Source organism: Protomyctophum parallelum, assembly GCF_964188405.1.
Source record: "Protomyctophum parallelum genome assembly, chromosome: 16".
NCBI lineage: Eukaryota > Metazoa > Chordata > Actinopteri > Myctophiformes > Myctophidae > Protomyctophum > Protomyctophum parallelum.
This window is the reverse complement of record NC_139711.1, coordinates 15760263-15781791: the sequence shown is the minus strand read 5'-3', so window position 1 is coordinate 15781791 and position 21529 is coordinate 15760263. Positions and strand designations below refer to the sequence as shown.

The 21529-nt window shown below is 43.7% G+C and overlaps 1 protein-coding gene across 4 annotated transcripts in view; it reads left to right on the top strand.

The window, feature by feature from the left end:
• drp2 (dystrophin related protein 2) overlaps positions 1–21326 on the top strand; it is a 200136-nt gene extending 178810 nt beyond the window's left edge. For all 4 annotated transcript variants that reach the window (XM_083785282.1, XM_083785283.1, XM_083785280.1 and 1 more), the window contains 4 exons: positions 338–593; positions 12190–12307; positions 14401–14481; positions 17872–21326. In XM_083785282.1, the coding sequence (XP_083641408.1) occupies positions 338–593; positions 12190–12307; positions 14401–14481; positions 17872–17891 (475 nt within the window). In that variant the 3' untranslated portion in view covers positions 17892–21326. The remainder of the gene's footprint in view (positions 1–337; positions 594–12189; positions 12308–14400; positions 14482–17871) is intronic.
• Positions 21327–21529: the final 203 nt, after the last annotated feature.

Genomic DNA, 21529 nt, shown 5'->3' with positions numbered 1-21529 from the left:
CTCCAGTCGTGTGTGTGTGTGAGGGGGTTGTATACGTATACTGTGTATGTATATGTTTATGCATGTGAACATGTGTGAGTGCAATTTACACATTTGACATTTAAATGAACACTCAGGATTTTACACACGTGTGTGTGTACGCACGCGCGAGCGAGCGCGTGTTCGTGCATTGCACATCGCACACACATGTGCGTGCTTGTTCCACTGAGACATGCCACTGACTCTGTCTGACCGTCTCCTCTCTGCCACTCCATACACACACACGCACACACACACACACACACACACACGCGCACGCAACGCACGCACGCATGCACGCACACACACACACACACAGGGTGCTGCAGGGGGAGTACCGGCGTCTCAAGTGGAAGCACGAGGAGGCGGCGGCGGTTCCCATGCTGACGGAGGCCGGCGAGGGGGGGGGGCCCGGCTCGCCCACGCAGGACGAGCAGCAGGACGAGGAGCTCCTGGCCGAGGCGCGCGTCCTCCGCCAGCACAAGACACGCCTGGAGACCCGCATGCAGATCCTGGAGGACCACAACAAGCAGCTGGAGTCGCAGCTGCGTAGGCTCAGGGAGCTACTGCTACAGGTATAATAATAATAATAATGAATTGCATTTTTATGGCGCTTTTCGATGCACTACGTGCCTACTCAAAGTGCTTACAATGGTTCATTGGGAGGTGAAGCGGCGAACAGTCGACGCCAGCGGCCTCACTTCCCACATTCACACACCAATGGTGGCAAGCTCACACCGACCAACTCATTGGAGGCAGTGTGGGGTTCAGTGTATTACCCAAGGACACTTGGACATGTGGACAGGAGGAGCCGGGATTCGAACCGCCGACCCATGGATCATTGGACGACCTGCTCTACCTCCTGAGCCACAGCCGCCCGTATAGTTGAATGCATGGGGTCCTGCAAACCACCTATACTTGGAATCCTCCCCCCCCCCCCCCCCCCCCTAAAACCAAAGCAAATTGAACCTCTCTAGATAAGATAAGAGATAAGTACTTTATTGTCATAGTTTTTACACAAAAGCAACGCCACTACGTTTAGAGCTCCACAGGCATAACCAACAATAAATAAAAACCCAAAAGAAAGAAACCCCACAGATAAATAATAATATACCCAAAGTGCAATGTGCTGTGTGCCATGTGCCATGTGCTGTGTGCGCCATGTGCAAAGTCCAGTTTTAGGAAGGGTGGGGGTAATGAGTGGCTGGGGCATCGTTTAGCAGCCTGACAGCCTGTGGATAGAGGCTGGTCCTGGTCTGCTGGTCCTGGACCTAATGGACCGCTACCTCCTGCCAGAGGGTATTTTTTTAAATTATTTCAAAAATGTTATCCCACGATTTTGCAACCCATTTTTTCCACCCAGTGTCAATTATCTAATCATGTAATCCTGGGCGCCACACTTCCTCTGCCAACCTGGGGGGGGGGGGGGGCAGCGGACCGACTTCATGCTCCCTTCTATGCATGAGGAGTCCAAGCTGCTTCTTTTCACCTGACGGGAGAGTTTCCCCGGCCAGATGTAGCGTGTGGAAGGAACACGTTATTCCGACCAGTTCCTTTCCCCTACATCAGTTGCCCCGGCTGGCCAGGAGGAGGTAGTTTAGAGACCAGGATTACTGCATGTTTTTCGTGTGGTTACCTACCCTAGGGGACATGGGGAGAACATGCAAACTCCATACAGAAAGGCCCTTTTGCCAACCCTGCATCGGGTATGGGTACGGAGGAGAGAACACACCCCCAGTGCCCACAGCGTCCCCAGCGGGAATCGAACCCAGGACCTTATAGCTGTGAGACGACAGCACTACCGACTGTGCCACCGTGCCCCTCCAGAGGGCAGTTTTAAAAGATGCTGTGCACTGTGCAGGCCAGGGTGGAACTGGTCCTGGAGGATGTTCTGTGGAGGGCCTCCTTCTCTGCCCTGGTGCAGCTAGAAAACCACACCAGTAGACCGTAGGTGAGCACACACTCTTGACCATCAGTTGCCGGGGGAGTTTTGCCTATTTAAGTTTCCGTAGGTAGAAGAGGCGTTGCTGTGCTTTGTTCACAGCCGACGTGGTGTTGGTTGTCCAGGACGAGTCGTCTGCCACAGTCACACCTAAAGGAACTTAAAGTCTGAAACCCTCTCCACCTCCTCCTTTTCAATGAGGAGTGGTGAGTGGCTGAGACATGCAGTCCAGCGAAAGTCGATGATCATTTCCTTGGTCTTTGATGTATTGATCACCGCACCATGCAACCATTTTCTAAACCTTCCCCTATATGCGGATTCGTCATTACCAGTGATGAGGCCAAGTACTGATGTGTCGTCTGCCAATTTGACTATGAGATTAGATGGAAAAGAGGAGCAACGGTCACAGGTGAAAAGTGTATAGAGAAGTGGGCTGAGCACACAGCGCTGAGGGGCCCCGGTGTTAATTAATGGGCAGGGTAGTGGAGATGTGCTTGAGGGGCCCCAGTGTTAATTAATGGGCAGGGTAGTGGAGATGTGCTTGAGGGGCCCCGTGTTAATTAATGGGCAGGGTAGTGGAGATGTGCTTGTTAATGGGCAGGGTAGTGGAGATGTACTTGTTAATGGACAGGGTAGTGGAGATGTACTTGTTAATGGGCAGGGTAGTGGAGATGTACTTGTTAATGGACAGGGTAGTGGAGATGTGCTTGTTAATGGGCAGGGTAGTGGAGATGTACTTGTTAATGGGCAGGGTAGTGGAGATGTACTTGTTAATGGGCAGGGTAGTGGAGATGTACTTGTTAATGGACAGGGTAGTGGAGATGTGCTTGTTAATGGGCAGGGTAGTGGAGATGTGCTTGTTAATGGACAGGGTAGTGGAGATGTGCTTGTTAATGGACAGGGTAGTGGAGATGTGCTTGTTAATGGACAGGGTAGTGGAGATGTGCTTGTTAATGGACAGGGTAGTGGAGATGTGCTTGTTAATGGACAGGGTAGTGGAGATGTGCTTGTTAATAGACAGGGTAGTGGAGATGTGCTTGTTAATGGACAGGGTAGTGGAGATGTGCTTGTTAATGGACAGGGTAGTGGAGATGTGCTTGTTAATAGACAGGGTAGTGGAGATGTACTTGTTAATGGACAGGGTAGTGGAGATGTGCTTGTTAATGGACAGGGTAGTGGAGATGTTTGAGTTGAGTTGAGTTTGAATCTTTATTTCGGTCATTTTTACAAAAACAGATAAACAAAAATAGGTTTAAGCAATTTACATTGCTTAATTTATATTACATTAATTAGTCAACGCAGTGACTAGTTCCGACCGAAAAGGTATGGGCTGAAGCATAAAGCTTATTTTGCCCACCTTTTTTTATAATACAAATAATAATAATAAGTCTGTGATCAACTATCACAGTAGCACAACCTATGAAAACACAAATGGGGAAAAAAGGAGTAATATCATAGAAATATTACTAAAAACAGAAAAGGAAATACAACAAAAGTAAACAGGATGTTGATTTACATTTGTCATTACATACTATAATATATAATAATATAGATATGAATATAAATATAAACTTAAATATAATTATAAATAGAAATAAATATAACCATACTTATCTAAATGTCTATACATGAAAATGTATACATATTTGTTTTTGTTTTCTTTTTTACAAATATATACTTGTTGATGTGCTTGTTAATGGGCAGGGTAGTGGAGATGTGCTTGAGGGGCCCCGGTGTTAATTAATGGGCAGGGTAGTGGAGATGTGCTTGTTAATGGGCAGGGTAGTGGAGATGTGTATGTGTTTATGTTTATGTTTATTAAAGGATCCCCATTAGAGACACATGAAAGAGCCTCTAGTCTTCCTGGGGTCCTAAATAACACGAATACAATACAGATGTACAAGTAAAAATTCACATTAAAACAGGAAAAACTAAATTAAAAATACAAAAACAAATTCACATGATAAAAACTATTAATAAACTCAAATACTCAAATCAGTTATATACTTGACAAATTGGCAAGGTATCGTTTGACATTTCTTTTGAAAGTAGTTTTGTTATTTATTGTCGATGTGCTTGTTAATGGGCAGGGTAGTGGAGATGTGCTTGCCGATCCTGACATGCTGTGTGTGGTTTATAAGAAAGCCCAAAACCCAATTGCATAATGTGGTACTCAGTCCAAGACTGTGTAGTTTGGTATGAAGCTTGTTAGGCAGGATAGTATTGAAGTCCATTGAGCACTCAGATAATGCCTGGAATTGGTTAGAACGGTACAGCCCATAAGCCGGAAGAATAGGAGTGTTGTGATTTAGTAGTATAGACCCCATAATGGTTGTAATGGAACAGAGCTGCAGAGAGAATGTCACAGGCCAGGAACATATTGCAAACAAAGTGCTGGTGTCCTAGATGTTTGCGCAGGGTGAGGATTGTATTGAGACCAGCTCAGACCTACAGCTAGTGATAATGTGGATGTGTTTGATGGGCAATGTTGTTCTAAGTATAAGGAAAATGGAGTGAAAGCGATAAGGTAAATGTCACTTACTTGGTGTGCTAAAGGTGAGCTACCTTTGTTGCCAGAAACTACAGACGTGAGGTCTGTGAGTGGGTGGAGGTGTAACTATCTACTGCTCGACAGGGGATCCAGTAATAGAATGTATTCAGGGCTGCCAACTTTTCACAAAACCATCGATTGAGATTTCATGGCATAGGTGCCGCAACATTTTTTTGTGGCCTGTTCAGGGTCTCTATCAGACTTTAATTTGTATTCATTTTTGTACTTGAAGAAAAGATGCATGACCATTTACAGCAATTTCCCAGTTCACAACTTCACAGAAGAATACATTTAGTGAGAAGTGATACCCATCTAGATTCTATTCAGAAGGTCCCTGGTGAACTGGTCAAATTCACCTTTTGGGACATTTTTACTCCATATCTAAATGCAAATGTAATTAGTTGTCACAAATATCTTGCATGCTTCTGCGGTGCAGGAGATACATCAGTGCTTTCTAATCAAAAGGTTCTTGGTTCAAAACCAAGGATGAGATTGTTTTTAGTTTTGTCTCAAGTTTGTACCTCGCTCTAATCTTTCACTGAAGAGCGTGCAAGAGTATTGTATTGTATACAGAACTTGAATAGCAGAGGCTGTGAGGCGTCCGAAATTGCATACTAACATAGTACTTTTTAGTATGTCCGAAAACATAGTTGCTACTAGCTACATACGTACTGTAGTATGTGAAATTCAGGCAATTTTGTAGTAATTCAACAGTGGGCAAAGGTACATTAACAAAGATTTATGAGTGAGTTGTGCTTGTAGAAAACAGTAGTGGATGTGTAAAGACATTGTGTTATCTTTGGGCTGGTGAAGACCACAAATGCCGGCCCAGGCCGTAGCGTAACGGTCTGGGCACCGGACTGGTAATCCAGTCGCAGTGTGCCGCGGGTTCGACTCCCGGACCCGACACGGCCTTTACTGCATGTCATCCCCCCATCTCTCTCCCGTTTCCTGTCAGCCTACTGTCTGTCCCTTCAAAAATCAATAAAAGGCGTAAGCCGCAAAAAATATCTTAAAAAAAAAAAAAAAAAAAAAAAAAGACCACAAATGCCAGGGCCGTTTTTCTGTGCCAGTATGTAAGTGTATGAAGTGACTGCTGTGCACTGAGTGAGCGTTTATATAGGGACACACCCAGACTGTCATCGTTAGTGCAAGTGGTGATGACTGATGACAGACACCTGTCTGCCATTTACAATGGGGAGTGAACTGTCCACCAGAGGCTGCCACTGGACTCTCAACACAGAGTTTACTAAAATGGAACCAAATAATGGACCCATAATATTGTCCATGTGTACACTTTCAGAGTTATGGGAGTAATTGAAATTACACCACTGGTGTAAAGTAACGGGTGGATGATGATGGGAGAGACAGCGAAATTCCTTCACGACGGACGACGTACGTCGCGACGTATATTTTTCCGTCGCAACGTATATTCGAGTACGTCCTGGCGTAAATATCAATTCGTCCCGGCAGAACGGACTCGTCGCGGCTATATCTACCCGTTTGCGACGTAATAGGGTGACTATTATTTTCCGTCGCGCCAGAACGGGACTCGTCGCAGCTATATCTACCCGTTGTGGCGTGAGCTGGACTCGTCGCGCCAGAACGTGACTCGTCGCGACTATATCTACCCGTTTGCGACGTGCGCCTCGCCGGTCCGGTCTCCAGGCGAGCCTGCGTCCTTCATATATTTTTTTTTCTGCTCTCGTTGGACTTAACTTTAAAAGTCCAATGGAACACCTCTTTGTAACGGGCCGCTGTAGCATAGTGGTCTAATCCCTCGCCTCTCTATTCTTTTTTGCTGAGGACGCTGGTTCAATTCCCGCTCGCGGCAGACCAAAATTATTATATTTTAGACAGACACACAGACAGACAGACAGACAGACTGCCTGTCTGCCTGCCTGTCTGCCTGCCTAATGTATTGTAAATAATGTATTCATTCCATACGGCTATTTTTTTTTTATATAAAAACTTTTGTCTTTCGCGCGATTCGAACCAGCGTCGTCAGCACCAAAACATTGAGAGGCGAGTGATTAAACCGCTAGACTACAGCGGCCATACGTTACAAAGAAGTGTTTCATTGGACTTATAAAGACAATAGCACCCAGCTGCAGTCTCGCAAGGGGAGGGACCGGAAGTGCTTTTATTTCCGGCTTCCACGTGCACAAGCGCACATACACGCACGCGAAATATAATGCAATATGTAATAATCAGCTCATACATTATAAAGACATTATTGCATTATGAAGTTTTATTACAGTATGAGTCGCCTATGTGGAGGTTCTTAATGTAACACATTATTACATTATAGAAAAATCTATTAAGTTATGTGCTCGTCTTTTAATTACATTATGAGCTGATTATTACATTATGAGGTCAGATGTAGAGTTGCTGGCCGCCTCAGCTCCATATATGGAGATCTAGGTGATGATCCAGTCTTTTCAATGTATGGCTATCCAGGGTTTGATGAGGTCAGTGTCGGGATCTTATATCATATGGAAACGGCCATATATGGTGGTGTGACGTGTCATGAGGCGTGACCATATATGGAGGCATGACACGAGGCGTGACATGACACACTTACTGACTGACTGACGGGAAATGCAGGTTTTCATAGTAAATTAAATGCATATGGTCGTGTGTCTGTGGTCTATGGTCTGGACATGGTGTGTGTGGGACAGGGGTACGGGGTTATAGCAACTTATTACATTACTTAAATGCCTTGATATCATTATGTTATAATCGACCATATAGGCCTAGCCTATTATTGCATATCATTTTATTATTGTTAGATTTGCATTTCTTCAAATATGCACACTTATACCACCAACTAATAAGCTTTCAATTAAAATATTACCTACAACAAACTACTTCAAACTTTTCCAAACCGACCACGTAATTATGTTTAAGCACAGATGGTACTATATACACCCGGCATTTAAGCGCGCACCAGCAAGTGCGTGTCGTGCACGCGCATTATATTTCGCGTGCGTGTATGTGCGCTTGTGCACGTGGAAGCCGGAAATAAAAGCACTTCCGGTCCCTCCCCTTGCGAGACTGCAGCTGGGTGCTATTGTCTTTATAAGTCCAATGAAACACTTCTTTGTAACGTATGGCCGCTGTAGTCTAGCGGTTTAATCACTCGCCTCTCAATGTTTTGGTGCTGACGACGCTGGTTCGAATCGCGCGAAAGACAAAAGTTTTTATATTTAAAAAAAATAGCCGTATGGAATGAATACATTATTTACAATACATTAGGCAGGCAGACAGGCAGGCAGACAGGCAGTCTGTCTGTCTGTCTGTCTGTGTGTCTGTCTAAAATATAATAATTTTGGTCTGCCGCGAGCGGGAATTGAACCAGCGTCCTCAGCAAAAAAGAATAGAGAGGCAAGGGATTAGACCACTATGCTACAGCGGCCCGTTACAAAGAGGTGTTCCATTGGACTTTTAAAGTTAAGTCCAACGAGAGCAGAAAAAAAAATATATGAAGGACGCAGGCTCGCCTGGAGACCGGACCGGCGAGGCGCACGTCGCAAACGGGTAGATATAGTCGCGACGAGTCACGTTCTGGCGCGACGAGTCCAGCTCACGCCACAACGGGTAGATATAGCTGCGACGAGTCCCGTTCTGGCGCGACGGAAAATAATAGTCACCCTATTACGTCGCAAACGGGTAGATATAGCCGCGACGAGTCCGTTCTGCCGGGACGAATTGATATTTACGCCAGGACGTACTCGAATATACGTTGCGACGGAAAAATATACGTCGCGACGTACGTCGTCCGTCGTGAAGGAATTTCGCTCCACCTGGATGATGGATGCAAACCAAAAGACAAACAAGCCTGCAGTGCAGGCCCTTGTGGTCCAAGACAAATTTATCTCTCTACAAACTCTACAATGCTAGGCAAAAAATGGCATCACATTGAGCATTATGTGTTTCGGTAGTGACACTCCTTAAAGCCACACTGATTTTCAGACTTTGGAAGACATTCATTTCAGACTGAAGTAAACTAGCTACTCATCATTTGGCCATGATGAACATGAAGGGTGTGGCTTAAACCAGGCTCCATCTATGGATTTATAAACTCTTTCTGTTTCGGTAGTGACGTGAAAACATGGGATAGCATTTTTTAATTTAAAAGAAATCTATTTAATTATTTCAACTTCCCTATAAAAAAACTATAATCAAATACGCAAATCACTTCGTGGAGGTGCTGAGTTTGACCAGATGAAGAGCCTTGGCTCGAAACGTCGTCAATAAATATACCTTTTGGAGCATATGAGTGTGCAGGTTCCCTTCTCTTTTCCAACTTACCTATAAAATAAATCAAATGGGTGTATTAAAAATATTTTTTTTAGGAAAGTGACAAATCATTTAAGTACTTTTTTCATGAATTGAAATTTAGGGTTGGGTTGGGACAGCCACCCTCCAATAGGAAGTGACATATAAAGGATGTTTTTTTTAATATATTTAATTTTATATTATCTCAATTAATGTATTGTGATTAATTAGACCATACTATGACATTACTACAGTGAAAAGTCTGAATACTAAATTGTTTTTTAATGTGTTTTTCATTGTGGGACTGCAATTTGAACCAATTCGGTAGAATGGCCCATATATGCTGTAGGCAGGCGTAACAGAGAGGGAGAAAGCACAGCAGCATGGAGTACGGGCATACGTTTTGCTATACTTACTAAATTACCAGTTGGCCTTAAGGGCCTTTCAAACGGGAAGCGAGGAACGCAGGCGTTGTTGCCTGGATCAACACAGGTCTCCTCCAGGTCTGCTCAAGAGGGGCGCAACAACACGTAAAAAAAAAGCTAAACAGAATCCAGGTCTGGTGCGTATCGCTCAAAACGCGGGTCTCATTTAAAATGAATTATAGGCGCGTTATATCGCTTCACGTTTGAAAGGCCCTTTATGCCGATATATTTAAGCTCTTTTCCTCCTCGGGTACACCAACCTTACTAGCAATATGGTAATGCAATTTAATAACAAGTCCCACCTGTGGGCCCTGCAGGCCACCGCTTGCTGGCTGCCTGCCTCTCCATGGTGTCTCACCCAATACGGATAGAGAGAGAGAGAGAGAGAGAGGTGTTATATTATTACATTTATTACATGTATTATTTATATTATATTATTATATTAGAGAATATAATAATATATGTTGCGAGCTTGTAGATCTGCTAGTTTTTATGGGGGTTTTTTATACCGCAATGGAAATTATTCCTAGGACCTTATTGTGTTATCCTCAGACTGCTGTAACTCTGTGGTTTTATTGCATTATTAATAAATCAAATCAATCCGAATTTATTGCAATAATTTAATAGTGTGTGTGAGAGGCAGGTACAGTACCGTGCCACAGTACTTGTCTACCAACGTGGTTCACTTCATTCAATCAGTTATGTAATGCATTGCACGCTCTTCAGTTAAAGACTAGAGCCACATACAAACTTGGAATGATGGATTTGAACCAAGAATGAACCAACAAAGCACTGACTTTTGTGTGTGTGTGTGTGTGTGTGTGTGTGTGTGTGTGTGTGTGTGTGTGTGTGTGTGTGTGTGTGTGTGTGTGTGTGTGTGTGTGTGCGTGCATACGTGCGTGTGTGCGTGCGTGCGTGGGGGGGTTGGCAGTTCTTCCTTGGCCTACTGAGAGTGTGTGTGCAAGGTTTCACAGCAGCCAACTTTGAAAGCCAATCGGAATGGAATAATGAGACATTTACAATTCGATACTGTATGTCTTGATTATATACTAGAGATATATTTGTACCGAATTGCATGTGTTTTGGCCAACATCTGTCTAAATGTTAGCCTGGTAAACCATTATGCAATACTATACAATGCCTTTGTATAGTATGGCATATCAAAAAGCTGTTTGTTGCTTGTATGTTTTTCTGCAGTGACATGTGTCTATTTGTGGCACACCATATTCAAATTTGTGACAAACAGGCCCCTCCCTCAAATTTTGGAGCCACTTAAGCCAATCGATATAAATCTGCATGATACATTAATCCAGAGATAATCGGACAGCTATTTGTGTGAGTAGTAGCAAATGGTATGTTTTGAGAAAAGAAGAAAGGAAAAATTGTGGAAAGTCTAGTTGGATTATACTGTATGGATAGTTCAGAGTTGCATAATTATTCTGAGAATCCAGGAAAAAGACATTTGATTAATCCAGGAAAAAGACATTTGATTTCACGACCTATCTGGTTCAATAGTTGGGGTTGATTGCGACCTTAGGTCCGTCCATCCGTCTGTTAGTTAGTCACCTATACCTCCATACTGTATATGGTCACATCTCCATACAGTATGTGGTCACGCCTCCATATATGGTCATGCCTGGTGGCATCTCGTGACATCACGTGACATCATGGAGACCCTTAGATTTCCATATCTGCATATATGGAGCCGACCAGATACTCTACATCTGACCTCAAACCTCAACCTGGACCTGACCTGTTCTGACATTCCATTTGTTGATCCTTCCCAACCCCCCCCCCCCCATCCTTCCTGTTCTGACATTCCATTTGTTGGTCCCCTGTACACTCAACTCACACTCCATATATGGCCAGTACAGAATTTATTCCATATGTTGATCTGACCCCCCATGCCAAAGCGCCAGCGCTCGCCCAGCAGTCTGCCGTCACCCAGGCGGATGTGGCCTAAAGGCATGGGAAATGTGGCACTGATTGGTCCTGCACTTTGCGAGAGTAGCCCTAAACAGTGAATACACACACAGACACACCGACAGTGAACTGAAGAAGGGCTAACGATAATTGCAGACGCAGGTCACTAAGTAGAGGGAGGAAAATAGACTTGATGAAAGGAGCATGAGAAGAAAGTGGTGACTAATGCAAAGATTGAGAGCTCGGTAGAGGAAGAACAATTAAATGAAAAAGTAATTCAAGCTAAACGCTTTGGTTTTCGAGCTGATAGAATTGACGGTGTCAGATTAAACTTTCACTCCATTACTGTGTCCTGTCTGTATCCAGTTCTTTGTTTCACTGCTTTAAGAAATATTCACTCCAACGAATATCCGTACATGTTTTTCTCCCCTCCGTATGAGTGGAGCAAGGCAAGGATCAAAGGAAAGACCAAAGTGAGTTCCTTTCCTCTCAGGATCAAAATTGCTGTGCCTTTTCCTTGGAAAGTATAAATCTGCTTTTGTAGACTATCCTGTCCTCAAGAATCCCCGCAGAGACCTCAGTTTCACCAAAACAGAACTTAAGTTATTTACATCTTGAATATTCACAGTGTTTTCTTTTGGAAACTGGTGAATCTGCCTTCCATTGTGGCTTCAGATCTGCCCCAAGCTATGTCAACGTCTCTCCCTGCGCAATCCTTCTGCGTGCAGTGCAACACTTGCCAGTCTCCATCGCCCACTCCCTCTCTCCTTTCCTCCATTTAATAAAAGTGTAAAAAGCAGTATATTAATATTGACGGCTGATTTGTAAAAGCTGTTGGAACAGAATGTCCCATTTTTTCTTCTTTCAAAAACGAAAAATGGTCCCTCTTCTTCTTGTTGAATGTATGGCTTTGTAGGACTGCTTGGCTTTGTGCCCCCTCAACTACCCCATTGATTAAACTCTGAAAGGCTGCTATCTGTGTCAGTGTGGTGATGAATACGAGCAGCAATTCTATCTTTTTTATGATGAATAATGTTTTATCCCGACAGCCCAAAGATGATTCAGAGGCCAACGGTTCGGAGCCGTCCACCCTGTCCTCTCCCGTATCGGGGGGAGGACACCACGGAGAGGGGGCCAGCAGGGAGACTACAGACACCGAAGCAGCAGGTCAGTGACAAGATAGTGGCCATGCAGGGCCCACAGATGGCCTGCCAGGGGATTGCAACCCCATTCTGGGCGGGAACCCCTTTTTGGTGTTTTAGGCACTATGTTATACTTTTAGCTGAGCTTGTAGGTCTGCTATTTTTGAAAAATCGCGAAAATGTGGCGCAAATCTTTGAATGTATATTCTTTCAGAGCAAACTCAAATATTAGCTTCTGGGGGAGGTCCCTGGAACAACATATTTTCAGATGGGGGGTCCACAGCCAAATACAGATAATTCTGGGGGTCCTTGACATAAAAGTGGTTGAGCACCACTGACATAGAAACATGGATTTTTCAGAAAACGGAGAACTTTGAAGACATTTTTTTAGAATCGGCCTCAGGTCGAAATGGGTTAAAAAGTGATACCAATAACTAAGAACTTCAAAGTCTACTGTCAGTCCCATTGATCCAAGGTGGAGCGAGAATGCATGATCGATTGATTCATCATTAAAAACACTTTTGAGTGCCACCTGGTGGACAAAAGTGGTAACACTCGGGTGCCACTTGATCAGAGGCAGTTTTACTATGACGCACGTCCGGTTTGTTGTCATCTTAGTAGCAGCAATAGCGCCAATGCTGGCGAGCTAAGGCGACGTCCATCCTTTCTCCAGAAATGCCAATACTTCAATCGCGATGCGCCGCGAAATCTGAAATGAGCTCCTGAGCATACTCTGAGTATACTCGTCCTGAGCATCAAGCGTATTTATTTGATATAGAACGAGTATACTCGCTTACTATCAGAAGCAAAGCGAAAGCTTGCGAAGCCTCTGCGTGCGTAACGGAAGGGGGCGTTCCGTAGGCAAATCAGAGGCAATTAAATGTACAGTAAACGTTTGTTTTCTCATGCCAATAAAGATAGATACCTTGGATTTAATTGATAAGTCCCGGAAAAGACGTGCTGTGATTGGCCAGTAGTCACTTGAGTGGCAGCGAGAGACATGAGTCGCATGAGTGACATCACTTGGGCAGCGACGCAGCGTGCCTTCGCTTCAATGAAGACACATCGCTCCAATGAACTGCAGCGGCCAACTGCAGCTTTTTGAGGGACGCTCCTATATACAGCTTTTGTCCTCACATGTCTCATATTTGCCATTGACAATGAAGGGAAAATTTGTAGATATTTGTCATATGTAGACGAGCAAATCGGCTAACCAATCACATAAATTCAGTTGTTCATCATGAGATGATGTATGATGATGTATAATGATGAGAGCGCCCCTCACTTTGTGAGTGATTTTCTTTTGTAGCTATCACATGCCCCAGAGCCGAAGGAGGCGTCTCTACCTTTTTATGTCTATATGGTGCAAGGCAAGTGGGGTTACAGCCAGGTGCATGATAGGAAGCACTTTTTTTTTTAGGGGCACTAGCCCCTCCTATGTCCAGCTTTGAGGGTTTTTGAAAACACAAACATTTTAACACAAAACATTGAATGCCATTGACAATGAATAGCCAGCTTCGAGTGTTTGTGTGAACGCAAACATTGTGTAAACACAAACATTGAAGACGAAGGTGAGGACGCAAATTGTGATTGGCCGGAATGAGATGATGTATGATTGCGAACGCAGTGAGCCACTTACTATGACAGCAAGGGCTGAATGTCTGTGTCCCGCTGTTACACCACCCGCCCGCCACCAGAGGGCGCAGCTGTAGCACACACACACACACACAGGGCGCAGCTGTAGCACACACACACACACACACACACACACACACACACACACACACACACACACAACCACACACACACGAGCTGCGTTCGCTTCCCGCGTTTGCGCGTCTTACTTGTGATAAGAACGCCCCTCACTTCACACGGGTGTGATTCTAGTTTAAAAAAACCCACAAGGGGTTCCCGTCCTAAATGGGTTAAGTGTTACAGGTCCATATAGAAGAAATGAGAAATGTCATCAGAGAGGCTAGACTTGCACCACTCACACCATTCAGACGTGAACTAATGCTTCTGCTTGTGTGTGTGTGTGTGTGTGTGTGTGTGTGTGTGTGTGTGTGTGTGTGTGTGTGTGTGTGTGCGTTACCGCGTGTGTGCGTGCGTGCGTCACAGGAGATGACATGGAGCATGACACAGTGCTGCAGCTTCAGGAGGTGATCGAGCAACTGAGAAACGTGTTCCCTTCAGAGCCAGGTAAGCCTCCATGGATCCCTGCAGTGTTTTTTCCAAAGCCTTCTCTATACAAGCCTGCAGGCAGAAGTCTCCAGACGGGTGCTACACCAGAATCTTGCACACAGTACGTACTTAACATCAGCAAGAGTGCACATGTTACCAACATGAATCTGTACGACTCGTACAGACGAGGGGAACAACACCAAGAGTGAGCGAGAAAATAGCAGCCAGGAGAATAGAGCACCGAAGTCCTGATGTAACTCGCTCATCCCTTCGATTCCCCTGGTTCGCAGAAGTAATTTCTCTATGGAGAATAACGAAAATGTATAATTCAGTAGCAGTAACATTAGCGTTTTCTCTCAGTCAGTTGATTCTTCATATCCATATGAGTGAAGCGGCCGGGATGACATGTTTATTTTTCAAACACAGTTCTTATATGAAGCAATCTAAAAATCCTCCTATGGCGATTTCAATGCAACTAAAAAAAGACATGAACCTGGGGACTGACGCCCTCTACTGAAAGTGACGTCAGACTTCGGTGCTCTATGAGACTAGACATCAAGCAAATAGAGCACCGAAGTCTGACGTCAATATCGGGTAGAGCAAATACACGGGTTCATGTACCTTTTATTTGCATTGCAATCCCCATAGGGGGTGTTACATTCCCTTATATGTCTAGGGGTTATTAAAGGATGCAACAATGCTGGCAAGTGAACTGTTGTTTATTCACGGTGCTTCAATAAGGTTCATATACAAGACAGAAGGCATGCAATAAATACAATAGTATAAATATATAATATGGTAATATATATATATATATATATTCTTATCTAGACAACCTGTATGGACTAATAACGATCGTTTCTGGGTTTCCAACCAAATCAAATATAGGGGCTGAGCTCTCTACTCAAGCTACGAGTTACAAGTTTCAAGTTCATTGTTATTTAAATTATATAATAGCAAAAAAACGGCTGTATGGGGCAACCCAGAGAAACAAACAAAAGATGACTTTACCTGATCTAAACACAACAGAACCCTCTACCTAAACCTAGGAAAAAAATAAACTCTCTACTCTAACTTATGCCTAACAAAAGAATGACTGTTACAAAAAGCAAGCTCCCATACTCCTGTACGTTATACCTTACCACTTACCACAATGTAAGCATAATTACTTGTAACATCAAACAGCGAGACAGGCATGACATATCCCAGACACTCAGGGCGCTCCACACCTGTAGTGGCCCTGGTTTATGCTTTTACAAATGTTTAGCTTCACAGCTCCTCTGGACAATGTGTTCTCAGTATGACTGACTGAGTCACAAATCACAATGCCAATGAGCTCACATCACAGCTGCGCTTAAGCCTTAAGCAGTCTTCCACAGGCTGGCTCTCAGGTCGATGATAGGCTCACGGTGACGAGGTGGGCAGGTAGAAGGTGGATGGTTCTCCGCCTCTGAGCACTGCAGCATCAGCCAGACCTGTGACTGAGAACTTCAATCAGCACTCTATACAATGCAACAGCATGTGACTGACAAATAACCGTATTACCATAATCACTGTATACTATATACAATTTACAATTTAGGCATTTAGCAGACGCTCTTAATCCAGAGCGATTTACAATAAGCAAGAACAATAGCATGGGAATACATCACAAAAAAGCATTTATCATAAAACATGCGTAAGCTAAGAAAGTAACAGTGGAATATCTATATTATGAGACTATACATATAAACTATATACTACTATGCTATAATGTACTATGGCGTGCTATGACTATATACAATGCAATTATAGTGCCGTCTACATAACATGCTATAAGTCTGTATCAGATGCTATCTAAGTCTACAGAAATGCTATCTAAGGGGGTAGGGTAAGTGCTATGGGCCATGATGGAGTCTAAATACATATCATATAAATCACTATACAATAACTGATTGTGTAACAGGGGGATTTTAGATCGCCTCATATAAGAACTGTGTTTGAAAAATAAACATGTTTTTGCCTTGACAAAAGCTAGTCTTCCTGGGGTCCGACACAGACAAACATTTAACATAGGCAATACTTACAATTGTTTACAAACACTAACTCAACATAAAACATAGTAAAATAAAATATAAAATAAGAAAAAAAAAAAAAAAAAAAACAAACATAGGAGAAATAAAAAACAAAGAAACATAGCAATAAAAAAAAAAATCAACACATTATACATTTGAATTGTTCTTTTCCCAGGGTTACTGCAGTATGATTTACATAAGGTGTTCTTTTAACTTGATTTTAAAGATGAATTTTGTATTTGTATTGGTTATACACTTTGGTAGTGCATTCCAACCTATTACTGCTCTATAGATAATAGAAGATTTAAGAATATTTGTTCTTGGTTTAGGTGCCACCAAAACACCCGAACTGGCTTGTCTAGTCATATGATTATGTTCGTCTCTTACATGTGCTACCTGTTCAAAGAAATACTGTGGTTTTTTGTCCATTAATACATTTCTGAAAAACGTAAGAATACGTGAATGTAATCTATTCTCAACAGTAAGCCATGATAGATTTCTGTGCATTTCTGCAATGTGTGTCATATGTCATCCCGGCCACTTCACTCATATGGATATGAAGTATCAACGGACTGAGAGAAAACGCTATTGTTACTGCTGCCCTATTAGTTATATTTTCGCTAGAAACAGACTATCATACTGTATATGAGTGACTGACTGTCTCAAACGATACAGTCAATAATGCCACGACAGTTTGTTTATTTTTGGACCATATGCTTATATGAAACGTTATTCTAATCTCCATAGAGAACCAGGGGAATCGAGGGGACGAGCGAGTGACGTCAGGACTTCTGCGCTCTATGGGTGCTGTGGGAACAACACACGGTCCCACATTAAGCCATTTAGACCTGACTCTATTTCACATACACCTCTGTGTCTCATATAGCAACAGCATTTATTTATTTATTTGAATAAGAATTTGAAGGTTTTCAGAATCCCTTGGGTTAGCTTTTAGGAGGGGTTTTTAGTATCAGCCTCCCCATGCAGGAGTGCAAAGCACAAAGATGTATGGAGAACCAGGATGACGGAGCATTGATTGCATACAGCTGGCCTTTTTTTCTCTTTCCTTTATTTACCCAGGGTAGTAGCTGTGCTCATTTTCAGCAACGCCCGGCCTGCACATAGAAACACACAGACAGACACACACACAAAAAAGAAAGGGGCAAGCAGCATATTATCATGGAACTGGGATACACAACACAGTTAGATATTAATAAATATATATATGTGTAGTATACACAACACATGCTCACTATTCTACTGAAAGTTTTGCAACCATGTCTGTGTAATGGAGGAAAAAAAAAATATATATTTTGTATTATTATTAAATGTTTTCTGCTCCCTTTCCTTTTAGGCACCACGTCGCTCATCTAAAACAGGTGTTCCCTGACGAGCAGAGTGATGCCTGCTGGGGGACCTGATGGCAGGGGCTCCGTATGGCTGAGGTCAATGCCACAGCACACCAGGCTCTATAACCACTACAGTAGCTGACTTACCCAGACCCAGCTCTGAACTGGAACTCTGTGCACTAATGGCCTTTTTAATGCAAACAGCTGAAGGATAACACTAACGGCCGTTTGGCTAGGCGGTGCTAGCTATAGCTAACTTGGTTAACCTTATAGCGGCACAGCCTGACAATGTCTTAACCAGCCAAATATGACTAACATTAGCAGCCCGTCAGGGAGAGGCTAAAGTTAAATGACAAATGTAGTGCCCAGCCAAGACACTGTGCTAACCAGCGTCTGTAGTTGTCTCGAGGTGAGAAGCTTTATATCCGTACACAGCACAAAATTGGACCTTCCATGAAAAGGACTTTTAACAATGCAAAACGGAATGAGAAGCATACCCCCTTGTTCTGTCAGAATGCCAGTAACTGGAGTGTGTCTGTGAATTGTTTTAATTTTGAACGTTTTATCATTCTTTCATTCTTGTTTTGTTTTTTACATGAGTAAGAGCAGTGTTCTAGCTGAGCTCACCGGCATTAACTGCATTTACTGTATTCCGCTTGTTGCTTGGGTATGCAGAGCAATGCAGATTGTCAGGGATTCGACGGGACCCACAGCCAAGCTTATTTCCTCTGTGGGACTGACACATCATCAGTTAAAACTGTTATTTATTTAAGACAGCCAAAGTGCCCCGCTAGCACAGCGCCTCCACACACACGCACGCACGCACGCACGCATGCACATCCTCTCTAATCTTTGGAAACTGCCTGTCATTCACCTCATTGTCTCAATTGAGCACGAGCACGCGTAGAAACACACGCATACAGTACAGATTCGGACACACACTCTGTAAGCAGCACCCCCTCACACACACACCACACACACACAGCCTAATACACTATTATGTTCTCTGCACGATCAATACCTCACATAACCCAGTGTACTGCACACAGTGTCAATATGTACTCTCATGCACATCTGTGGAGATGAAGAGAAGCACCAGTGGTGACTTTGCGGCTCCTTGGCTCACAGGCCTCAGAGGCACGGCTCTCAGTGTAGGGCCAATTTGTACTGTAGCTCAGTGGGTTCTCGTATGCCGATAAATGTCAGTGTACAAGACGGCCGGCCACTGCGGGCTCTTAGTGTTCTGTGATGGGGACCCTCTGTGATGGGGACCCTCTGTGATGGGGACGCTGCCCTGGAGCATCCCAGCTATGCCAGGCTGGGACTCTCCGTCTTTCTTTCTCTCTCTCTCCAAATTCCAAGCACTACAGGCAGGGGTACAAATTAACCCATTTTGGGCGGGAACCCCTTTTGGTGTTTTAAACATTATGTTATAATTTAGCTATTGAAAAATCGTAAAAATGTGGCACAAATCTTTGAATATATATTCTTTCAAAGTGAATGTTTTTAACTCGGGTCTAAATGGACTAAAGAGAGGATATATAGCGGCATAGTGTTGGTGTGGTGCTATATATTCATCCTATAATCTCATCCTCCTACATGCCGGGCCTACGTTTAATATGAACGGGAGTTATTTCGCATATTCCGAATAACACACCACTTGAATGCCTCGTCAACAGTTTTTTTTCCCCCTCACTTAATTGCTTTTCACTTTTCGCAAGGAGACCTGTGGTCAAAACAAGCTTCATGCCCGGGTCACATTCTTTATAAAAAAAAAACATTAATCTATTCTTCTATTAAAAGCCAAGGACACTTCAGAATCGCAAATTTGTTGTGGCAGCCAGGATAACGCTGAGCATGTACAAATGGACAAAAATTGACTTGTGTTAAATTAACACTGATTATTATACTGTGAGGTATTGAGTTGTAGATAACTGCTGATGTCAAAGTTTTTTTTTTACGACTGGCGCCGAAGGGCTCAGCTGTCTATAACAGCCTTTGTATGTATTGATGTCCAGTATGGGTGTATACGGGCCGGGGACATACAATGTATGCCCAAATATGGAGCCCCCATGTTTTTACAGATTACTTCTGAAGATGTCAGCCTTTCCTAATATGGCATTCCACACAGCTTCAGATGACAAGAGTTACGCAAACTCCGTTCACTTCATGGGGTCAGTCGAATGGCGGCTCTCCTACATACTTCTATTGAGCATACGGAATGCATTGGAGTCTATGGGCTTGCGCAAGTACATGAACCACGTGACCGGGCTGTTTTCTGCCCCCTCAATATCGCAACTCTTCTATTAGATGTCTCTGCTTCAGATGAGCATCCAAGTACTGACTGCACAGTAGTTTCAAAGCATGCATGTAATTGTGAACACACACTGAAGTGTTTTGTTTTTTTCCCCACTCACTGCAGTCTGAGTCAGAAAGATGACGGGGTGAAAAAACAACCACAGGGTTTTCCAGCTGATGGCCAGACCTCGACACCTGTCGGAAATGGTTAGAAAGGGTCAGGGCAAAGAAGGCTTTGGTGAGTGAAACCACAGTGCTGGAGCTCTTCAGAGGGACTAAAAGATCTGAAAGGCAAGAGAAGAAAAGACTCCATTTACCCCTCCTGGCAGGTCTTTTTTGTATATGAGCAGGGGGGGTCCACGTTGATGTGCTTGCCACAGCAGATTTTCTAAAACAAAAGGTCTCTAAAAAGAACAGTGAGCTAATCCGTGCTTTAATCGTATGGCGTTCATGTCCCACGGATGCACTATGCAGTCATTAACTCTTACACACTTAATTTATATCTACCTTATAATATATGTTGACCGGGGCAGGGTCTATATTGTTCCCCCTCATTTTTTGTCCCTAGACTAAACCTCTTCACCGAAAATAGGCAATCTACAAGCTCACAACGTGCCACATTATTTCTGCCGAATATCAGCTTATGACATGCCCAAAATAGGAATGCTAGAGTTCATGTATAGTTAAGACATGCTAACCTTGCAGCCAGCCTTCATTATTATAATCACCTCAACTCCACTGCACACACTCACACATAGTTGGTATCATCCTCCACACTGCTCACTGACTGTTAGTTGTGATACAGTTGCTAGGGAACCATCCCCAAGGACGTGGCAGCACAGGTTCTTCCAGACGTGAAGGTGGCACTCTGTTCGTAATGGGAATGCTAATAACCATATGGGAAGCAAGAGAGCACAGACACTCCCCAGAGACCCCACTGTCCTTATGCCCACTAACGCCCCCCTGAACCCCCGCACACTGATGCTGCTTACTCTACGCTCTAGCTTGTAGATTGGCTATTTACGGCACACAACCCTCTCGTACGGCTAGGTATAAATAAATATAAGCTTGCAGCTGCATAGCAGACAAACATGGTCATTATCTGCGATTGCGAACATCTGTTGACTGACGCCCACTTGAGATCTCAGAACTTAGAACAAAGAGAAGCAGTTTACAAACAGTTTACAAACAAAGAAGCATGATTTACCCATAGACACGTCTCTTTATTGTCTTTCATACATGCCACACAATTAGTTATCAGCCCCTCCTTGATTGGCACCTGTGGTTCCTCCACACGCTCGTTGCTTTCTCAGTGCGCCGTGGGTGTGCGGCGTGATGCAAGACCGACAGATGGCATGGAAAAGA